Raw genomic sequence first — 10,441 nt, 5'->3', positions numbered from 1 at the left:
TCATGTGAAAAGGCTTGTTTTAGTTAGCTGAGATCAGAGCATACAGAGAAGAAGTCCACCAAGAACATTCTTCATGGTTCAAAGCAGTCCCAGACCATAACACTACCACCACCATGCTGGATTTTGAGTGTGTTTTTTGTTGGGTGTTTTTGTTTTTTTTCTGAAATGCTGCGTTAGTTTTACACCAGAGATGCAGACCTTCCAAAAAGGTCTGCAAAGGTCCTTCTGGTCTGCTCTGAAGCAGTCCAGAAGGTTTTCCTAAAAGGTCTTTGGGATCATCAAGATGTTTTCTGTTCAGTCAGCAGTGGGACTCTCCTATGGAAGCTGATTTAGCCCACTCTCTCTCTTACTGTTGAATCGTAGACTCTGACATTAGCCTTAATAATTGTAGGCTTTAATGTATCTGACTTAACACCTGATAACAGATTTTAGTACGGTTCCAGTTATTTGCCTCCAGATTGTTTGGATTCTCCACCCTTCGTCTTCTGGTGCATTTATTTATGCCTTTGTTTAGCGGTTGACATGACAGAAAGTAGCTGCAGTATTATTTTTACTAAAAAAAAAATTTGATTAAAAAATGTTTTAACATTTGTTTTAACTGTCACTACAGTTAAAATATAATGAGACAGATCATCTGTGAAAAGATCGATCTCCACCTCTTCCCTGAGGTATTATTGCTGTCTGAATAAATGCACCCAACCAAAAACAACCAATCAGAGCCAGAAGGAGGGTCTTAGCACTGTCAATCAACCTCTTATGTACTTGCTGTTCAATATGCTAAAACCGTTTATCCACCATCAACGGTGGCCATGCTAACTAGCCTAGCATTCACAACGGGCTCTGGTGTCAGGAAGAAGCTGTAGCGTAGCAGAGGGGGGACATGGAGGAGGAGGGTGATTGACAGCGCTAAGACCTGCCTCCTGGCTCTGATTTGTTGTTTCTAGTAAGCACTGAGAAAAGGCAGAGAAGTTCTATTTTTCACTGATTATTTGTCTCATACCATGCTGTTTGAACAAATATGTAAAAAACAAATACTTATAAAAAGGTTATAAAAGTTACATATTTAAAGTGATGTAGTTCTTATTTTAAAAACTAGGTGGTGAAGCTGATAAAATCTGTCTGTATTCAACTGGAAATAGAATGAGATTCTAAAGAATAGGCCACTATTGACATTCAGATCCTCTGGTTGTAAGAGCAGGGAGATACATGAATATTCAGCACCTGATAAAATCAGATGCACTGAATTGAGACTGTGTGCTACATTGTCTGTTGAGCTGACTGCTGATTCAGGCTCTTCTGTGCCAATTCTGCCCAAAGCTTTCTATGAGAAACACTTCAGAGAAGAAAAACTGCAACCTCCAAAAGTGAAATTATTGATATACTCCTGTGTTCCTGTCCCTGTCACAGGCTGCTTACTTGCAGTTGTGCTTAAGAATAACACATGCAAAACTTCCTTCCTCATTGTGGAAACTGGAACTTCTCTGCTTGGCATGAATCTAATCAAGGGCTTGCATCCTCTGAATCTGCTGCTGCTGCTAAGGTCTGCACTTCTGTCATGAAAACTACATCACTGTCTTCTACTGCAACACCGTCTCCTACGTTTTCTGGATGTGCAAAAGACTGTGCATAAAATCAGTGTCAAAATCTACACCGATTACCCCTGTCTGTCAGGAGCTCTGTGAGTGATGAAATTCAGTGTCTCCTGCAGTTTGATGTGACTGAGAGACTTAATTAACCACCTTTGGTCTCCTTCATTGTTGTCCTGCAAATGAAATCAGTATAAAAATTGCATATGTGTGAATCTGTGAGGGCTGCACAGTTGGTAAGAAGGTCTTCTATATCAAGAAGGTCCAGGGTTGGAATTTTTCGGCATGGAGTTTGCATGTTCTCCCTTTGCATGCTTGAGTTCTCTCCGGGTAGTCCAGTGTAATGAAGGTCTTCATTACTTAGCTGGAAAACACTTAAAATGTGTATTGAATAATAAATAAAACAAGTACAAACAGATTGAAGTATTTTATTGATTGTGAGTATTTTTAGGCAGTGTCATCTCAGTTGGTACAGTTTGAACAGATATGTAAAAAAATAGGCAGGACATCACCTATTGATGTCTTCTTAAAATAAAACAAACAAATGGATGACATAAGTATATTGTGACTGAAATGCATTGAAAGATGCTTGAAGGCTTTGTGTATGTGTGGCTTACCTCTGTCTCTTCTTCTGCAGTGTTCAGGCTAAAAAATTCCCCGGGGGCCTGAGCATCTTTTAAAGGTTCCAGAAGAGATCATTGTGGATGGAATGGGGGAGCAATAAAACTATGCACTTTAGAAGTTTAATGTTAAATTTATATTTATACAAATGTGCTTTTAGAGGTGCTTAATGATGAATAGTATTTACTAATATATATTACTCTCGTGATTTAGTTATTTTTGTGAAAGTTTGTTTGTGTGTATGTATTTATTTTACCCTGTTTCTTCGTGGGTTTAATAGGAGCAGTCATGGACTATAAAAGGCCTTTTATAATCTATTACTATAGATACTATAGATATCTATAGTAATATCTATAGTATTACTATAGATAATACTATAGATTATCTATAGTAATCTATTACTATAGATTATCTATAGTAATCTATTACTATAGATTATAAAAGGCAGTTGCAGATTGATTGCTGCTGAGACCATAGACCACTGTGAAGCAGGGTTATTTATTTGTTAAATGTTGGTGAATAAACACCTAGTGGGTCTGCAATGTTTGTCTGCCTCAAGTCTCCTAATCCAGCCGCTAAGGGCCATTCTAACATCTGGCTTCCTCCCACAGTCCAAAATCATAACCGCTAGGTTTATTGATTTCTCTAAATTCTCCTTAGTTGTTCTCTGTGATGCCCTGTGCCTGTTGGATTACATTTTGGCTGTTCTTCACGCACCTTAAGATGCAATCATTCCTAGGACTGCTCTCCTCTTATAACAAGTTAATAACAAACTTTGCTACAGTTGTGGAAGATGCAGTGTTGAACTGGTCTGAAGAAGCAGAATGTAGTTTTGGAAAAAGTAAAACAGCTAGTTGAAAGTGCTGCTCTCTATCTTTTTAATCCTGACCTCCCTACTGTTGTGTCCACTGTTGCCTCTGATTATGGATTTGGTGCCATGCTGTCTCAACTTCAATCAAATGGCACAGAACACACTGCTGCATTTGCAGCAGAACTCTGAGTTTTGCTGAACGCCAATATTCTACAGTGAAGAAGAGGCTCTGGGATGTGTCTGCAATATGCAGTACACTCAAAAATAAGAGCAGGAAAGACAAGTAAATTAAATGCATCTTAAAATCCATTTTTGAACATTTTGAATCTGTTCAGAATTTCCAGGACCAGGAATTATGACCATTTTTTTGTTTTGTTTTTTCCCTAAAAAATTGAGACCATCACCCCCACTTCTTTCTGCAGTGGTTTTGTTTTAGAAACCATCAGTTTATAAAATCCTCTAAACTAGCATCACTACAAATGAAATACTAAACGTAGTCCTCCTCATGGCTGGTCTAATATAAAGACTCTCTGCTCTGAGCTCTGTAAAACTTGATTAATGCTCAATAAGTCCAGTGAGGCTAGATGTTCTAATAGGGTTGAGAAAGCTGCAGATGTTGTCCAGCCTGAAGGTAAGAAGGTGAATTCTGCAGCTTCAGTTCCTGCACTTTAATTAGAACCAAATGAAAAGGAGTCCCTCGGGTCTCCCCCACACCCAACACAGTCTCCTCTTAATTGACTTAATGGTTGAGTGGTGCCCTGCCTGGCTGGAGCTGGCTTTGGGCTTGGGAGGGGGAATCTACGGGGGTCTCATTAGCACTTTGCTTTCCACCAGTGCCTACAATACCAATTCATCAATGGCTCAGCAGACAAATGTGCTTGTTAGGGACTCCAAAGGTTAATCATGGATCAACTGGTCATATTTTAAAGTTCACTGCACCTATTTTGACTTCTGGAGAGGCTTTTCATTTTAATAAGTCCTGGTAGAAGGCTGATACTTTCAACTCTTGACTTTAGATAAACATTGTGTCTTCCAAATGTTATAATCAAAAGTGTGAAAAAACTTCACTTAAAGAGATATTTTGAACCCCTTTGATTAATATCAGGACCAGCTTATCTTTCAAATGAAACGAGAAAAAATATGAAATTTTAAGGACAGCTGCAGCGCTGCATGTGTTACAGAGAAAACTTTTACATTTTCCTTTATTTATTTATTTTATATTATATTAAATCATATTTAATTTACTTACAACATCATTCTTATCCAAAGATTATTCCAACTGTGTTCCGAAGTTGGAACACAACTTCCGAAGTTGTGTTCCACTCCGGCTCTCGCACTGGGCTCTCCTTTTTTTCATGTGGGAAATTATCCAGATTCGCCTAAATTTTATTATTATTATTATTATTATTATTATTATTATTATTATTATTATTATTATTATTATTATTATTATTACAGCCGATAGTGACACAGTGTGGCATTATCTAAAAATACACCAGTCAAACGCAATATGATAAACGACTACTCGGGAAAAGTTAGCCTTCCTGTGTTTACTCTGTAGACTCCAGTACAGAATGGACCAAAAACGCGTCATCAGCCCATTGGTGAAAAAATGACGACCTCCATGGGTGAAAAATATATCAAAAGATGTACTTAAAAAAAAAGAAGAAGTAATTATGAGTTTTGGCATATCACAAACAGCATTTTTATTTTTTAGGTAATGGGAATATTGCAACATATAAATTTTAATAACATATCATTTTAATAAGTCCTGATCCAAGGCTGATACTTTCAACTCTTGACTTTAGATAAACATCGTGTCTTCCAAATGTTATAATCAAAAGTGTGAAAAAACTTCACTTAAAGAGATATTTTGAACCCCGTTGATTAATATCAGGACCAGCTTATCTTTCAAATGAAACGAGAAAAAATATGAAATTTTAAGGACAGCTGCAGCGCTGCATGTGTTACAGAGAAAACTATTCCTGGATCCTTTTAAAAGAAGTGTAGCTATATGATTATTAATCTGAATAAAAAAGTAGTTGCTACTGTACTTCGAGGAATGTGAAAAGTTAAATAATTAGAAGTCTTTAGCTCATTTACAACAACAATCTTCCTGCTGCAGACAGGTTTCTGTGAGAACAAATCAATCTGATTGTCGAAGATCAAGTCATTGACTACAAAGTCTGTGAAAAAAGAGAAATCGTATATTCAATAAACCCTATTTAATTTAAAATTTTCTGTTCTGTCAGGATGTTGTTTTTCAGGTAGTGTTAATGTCATTTCCAAACTACATGTGTTGATTATATTTTACATTTATAAAGAAATTTTAAGGAAAATATGAATTGATTCTGAGTCCAAGAATTTTATTGCAGTGAAAATGATACAGTGAAAACACTGAAACTGTGAAAGAAAATGATCTTAAAATGTAAATATTAAAAGAATTGTTGGTTCTCTGGAGTGAGGCTGGTTTTATCTGTAATGCTTTGTTCCTGATATTAACAGCTATAGAGCAACATGTGAAACAAAAAAGCCTCGTGCGCAGAATGCTTGTGATACAACAGTGCCACCTATTGGCAAAGGTCAGCAATCTGCTTGATACACATCTGCAGGCCAATTCTTTTTTACAATTTTGTGCAAAAATAACTCAAACACCAGTACAGAGCCCTCCAGGGGACATTGGAATTGTTTGTTTCTTTTGCGTTCCCTCGCAGCATTTGTGAACGTAGGTCTGAACTTTGATTGAATGTAAATAGTGCTCTATTCTTTAGATTCGAACACAGAGTTTTCAATCTTTTCAGCCTTTAGCATGATTTCTTCAAGGATTGCATATGTTAAATTTCTCCAATTTTCAAACAACTCTGATCAGCTTTCGTTGCCTCTGCTAATAAAAGTTATAATGCTGCTACCACCTCTTACATAGTGATTTCAGGGTGTTAGTTTTCCACATACAAGCTAAAAAGTTCAGTTTTAGTCTGTCTTGATTGCTTGTTTATATTAAGATACATGACTTGTAGAAAACTTCAGAAAGAGATGAATTTTTCTTCCAGTAATGTTAAAACTATTCCATGCAGGCCAGATTTGAAATAGTTGGAGCCTATGACTAATATTACCTGTTGACCATTTCTCCCACCAGAGCTGTGGAGAATCAGTCAACAGAAATACAACAGTCCAGAAGTACCACAGGCCTCTGTTTAACACTGTCCTTCAGCAATCTGTTTTCTTGGGTCGTCAGAAATATCTGTTAGGTTTGTGGTTGAGCCATACTTTTCCGTTTTTCTTGGAAAGATATTCAAAATAACCTCAAAGCACTTTAATTCAAACTTTATTTGTATAGCACATTTCAGCAACAAGGCAGTTCAAAGTGCTTTACAGTATATGATAAAGGCATAAATGTATGTGATAAAAGCATAACAATATTATATTACAACATAATTGTGAAACAGGCAATCACATTTTGTCAAAGGCCATCATAAAAATCATCAAGCAAATACACATAATTTTTTTTAAATCAATGTTCTATTCACTACTGACCAAAGGAAACTAAGCAGGTGGGGTTATAGCTTTGATTTAAAGAAATTTATTTTGGTTATTTTGCAGTTTTCTTAAAATCTGTTCCAGATTTGAGGTGCATAGAAGCTGAATGCTGTTTCTCCATGTTTTGTTCCGGGGATACAGGATAGATTAGAACCAGCAACATTTAATTTTCTTGTAGAGTAAAATAATTTCAAAAATAACTTCAGTGCAGTTTCATGGTTCTGTTATCTGCCAAATCTTTTGTGCTTTTTGGAGACCAAGTGAACAAATATTCAAGTAACAGTCATTGTCACTGGAAGTACTCAGCTCTGGCATGTATTGACTACTCTTGAGTAGTAGTTTCAAAGGTTTTATTGTGGAAAACTGATTTTTAAAAAATATTTCTCCAGCCCAATTTCATTTTGTAATTTGTTAGGTACTCATTTTGTATTACCTTTTCACAAATAAAAACTAAAGTATTCAGTATATATCTTTTGAACCATATACTTTAAGATTTTTTAATGAGTAAAATCACCTAATGCTTCTCTTGAATTTATGGTTTCTTCATCCATCTCTACAAGTTGCAGGAAACTGGCCTTTGAAGACAAATTTGGGTTCCATGGCATAGCCCAGGGTTCAGCTCCATGAAGGTTGGTGTCCTGTAACTTTTAGATTAGGCTTTACTTCAACATACCAGAATTACAGTTAGAACTTAACTGCATACTATTCAGACAGAACCAGGATCCCTGGTCGAGACTTTTGGAAAATATCCAAGTTTACTGTATTCCATGCATTATTTGCAAATATTGCTTCCAACTTTAGATTGGTTTGTATTAATTAAAACATTTAAGTTAAATCCAGGGGAGTTATGGGCCAATAAAAGGGCCTTAATTGCTGCAATTGCAAGCACCAATTAAAACCAATCGTTTCAAGCATATACACAAATTTTAACCAACTGTGCACTATTTTCAAATGTACAACCGAGAGGTTTTATTGATTTACATCAGCCTGCTTTATTCCATATGCACAGCTTCCATATTGAACCACAAACTCGTTTGCTTATGGATTTCAGACTGTCCCAGGAGAAACTCTGGATTAAGGGAGCATTCCTATTGCAAACTTTAATGGCAAGTATTTTGAGAAAAAGAAAAAACCTCAAGGCAAACAAAAGGAAAAACAGAACAAATGCCCAACAAGGGCTTTATTAAAACACCACTTTAAACATGGGAATGCCACACAGCATGGATAACAAACTGAAGCACCAGGAAAAAAAGGGAAAGAAAGCTTCTTTGAAGCCACTTGAGACAGAAAAAAAGGTAATAAAAACCCAGGTGAATAAATGCAAGATTAACCATAAAAATTTCTAAACATGTTTGGATCCAAGACATTTAACCACTTCAGATGCAGACTTCAATCCTGAGACATCACACCATCCAGAGCACCTCAGGTTATACAGTCTTCTGCTGGCCCTTCTTTCCAATTAGAGACTTGTGGATGTGTGGGATCACACCTGACCAAGAAAAACAGCATTAGAAAACAAAACCACGTTTAAAGGAGGTCAAATATCAAGGTGTCTAAAAGCATCTTTACCTCCACCAGCAATTGTGGCCTTGATAAGAGAATCAAGCTCCTCATCTCCTCTGATGGCAAGCTGCAAGTGGCGTGGAGTGATTCGCTTCACTTTAAGGTCCTTTGATGCATTTCCTGCTAACTCCAAAACCTGGACAGAGTCGGGATGCTTTAATGGACACATAGATCAACTCTTTAAACTAATTTTACATTTTTTAACAATACCTCAGCAGTGAGGTATTCAAGAATAGCTGCGCTGTACACTGCTGCTGTGGCTCCCACTCTACCATGGCTGGTGGTTCTGGACTTCAGGTGTCTATGGATACGACCCACTGGGAACTGCGTGGAGAACGAATGAAACAACCATTAAAAATCTGAGAAACAATACGGTTCGCAGCTGATGGGACGGCCGCCGGTGGAGCAGCCTCTGCGATGTGAACGGAGGAAAAGCTGTGGCAATGAATGAATGTGTTCAGACCTGCAGTCCTGCTCTCTGTGAGCGCGAAATAGCCTTTGTCTTGGTCTTTCCGGAGTCCTTCCCAGCCTTACCGCCAGCCTGGGGAACACAGAGAGCGGCCACCGTTTGCAACAGCTCAGCGGATAAGTACCGCCAAGCACAGTTCAAATAAAAAAAAGCGAATTAACAAACGCTTTTATCGTTTAGATACCCGCTGTTTTTTCAAAGCTATCGGTTAGCACGCTAAGCTACCAGCAGCTAACGGCTACATGCTAATGACAAAAAAAATAAGAAAATATCAATGAAATACAGCTTTTTTAAAAACAAAAATACATTATGTTGTAGCGGACATATTACCAAATACGATCAGCGATACATACCATTTTATATTTTTCTCAGATAAAACCTTACACCGCAGTACAAAATACAGATTTTCTTGCTATTGTCTTTAGCCGCTGCTGAAACAACTTGACCCGCTCGCCAACCGTTCCTCATTTATATACTCACTTTATCCGGGTTCCTTCCACTAGCCAATCACATATCACATGTATTCAGCCAATCAACAACACCTTCGTGGTAAAGTTCTGTGAATGTTTCCTATGGGTAATGTAGTACTTTTGTTTGAAGGCTCTTCTCTTCCGCTTCTCAACATAAAATATCAGAGAAGATTTTTTTTTAAATGTAATGTTTAAAAATATTGGAAAACTTCGTAAGAATAACTTGTCTCAACTTACACATAACATACAAAATATGTTTTACAAAACGTGTTCATAAATGTGTTGTTTTTTCTCTCCCCTTTTAGCCACTGTTAGTTTTTAACATGTCCGTGTCAAAATAAATTAAGTTTGTCTCAGTTTGGGAGCTTTTGGTGTTATTTTTTTTTTAGCATAAATAACCTAATGTATGATTATTGTTAACGCTGAATGATGCATCTGGTTTCTCAATACATGACAGAATTTGTCTTTATATAATCTTAAAATTTCAAAATGTTTTGGATTATTTTCCTATCTTTGGAAAACCGATCAGCATTCATTCCAAAGTCAGCTTTTCTTTTTGCACATTAATATGAGGATGTACTTCATACTTATGACCGCATGAGGTCAGTGTTGGTGTTTATTTGTTTTTATCAAGGTGAACTATAGACCAGCGGTCCCCAACCTTTTTAGTCGCGTGGACCGGTCAGCCCTTCGCAATGTTGCTGCGGACAGAGGTGGGGGCTGAGGGGAGCGCAGTACTCCTATGTTGTTTTGTTACTCATTCAATGGGCTCTTTGCACCTCAGCTTCCGCGTTCGGGGAAAAGCGGCTCAATCTTTTCCGATCTATTGAAAAAGGCACTGTACACTGGGTGTTTGCAGGGCTTGTCCAAGGTAACAATTAATGATGTACATCGATCCGAAGCCCCGACAAGTAAGCTGGAGAAAGGTTTTAAGATGTTCGCCTCGTTATACACAGATACAAAGGTGAGTTTTACTTTCTTTAAACTTTGTGGCTAACATTAGCTTTAGCTTATGCTAGACATTTTTCTTGTAAAAATGTGCTATTTAAGTATCTAAACATTTTTCATCCATTCTAATGGACAATGTTTTTTACCTTATTTTCAAGTATATTACGTGGTTTATTGTCGTCAGTGTCAGAGACCAAGTAACAGGGGATTTTATGGTTCAGGCATTTTGCTTCTGAAGCCTGAGGAACAACAAGCCCATAGCTTAACAGTAGAGCGGCTCTGGTGTCGGAGTTCTAGTTCAGCTGACTGCTCAGGTTCAAAGTTGTTGCTTTTAGAAAAATATGGCCGTGTTCCTTAAGGTCTCCGTGTTACTTCGCTTTATTAGTTTTGCATGCTTCTTGTGAAGCAGGACGGTGTTTGCAGCAGTGTGTACAGG

General features: G+C 37.3%; 1 protein-coding gene across 1 annotated transcript; it reads right to left on the bottom strand.

Annotated features, from left to right (window-relative positions):
* Positions 1–7,705: 7,705 nt before the first annotated feature.
* LOC102232380 (histone H2A.Z) lies at positions 7,706–9,079 on the bottom strand. The gene is made up of 5 exons (XM_005807895.2): positions 8,941–9,079; positions 8,582–8,659; positions 8,329–8,442; positions 8,125–8,254; positions 7,706–8,044 (listed from the first exon to the last, which is right to left on the bottom strand). Exons 1-5 carry the CDS (start codon positions 8,941–8,943, stop codon positions 7,983–7,985), a joined length of 387 nt encoding a protein of 128 aa, XP_005807952.1. The 5' UTR covers positions 8,944–9,079; the 3' UTR covers positions 7,706–7,982.
* Positions 9,080–10,441: the final 1,362 nt, after the last annotated feature.

This window comes from Xiphophorus maculatus, chromosome 14 (assembly GCF_002775205.1).
Source record: "Xiphophorus maculatus strain JP 163 A chromosome 14, X_maculatus-5.0-male, whole genome shotgun sequence".
Lineage (NCBI taxonomy): Eukaryota > Metazoa > Chordata > Actinopteri > Cyprinodontiformes > Poeciliidae > Xiphophorus > Xiphophorus maculatus.
This window is presented reverse-complemented; position numbering and strand designations above follow the sequence as displayed.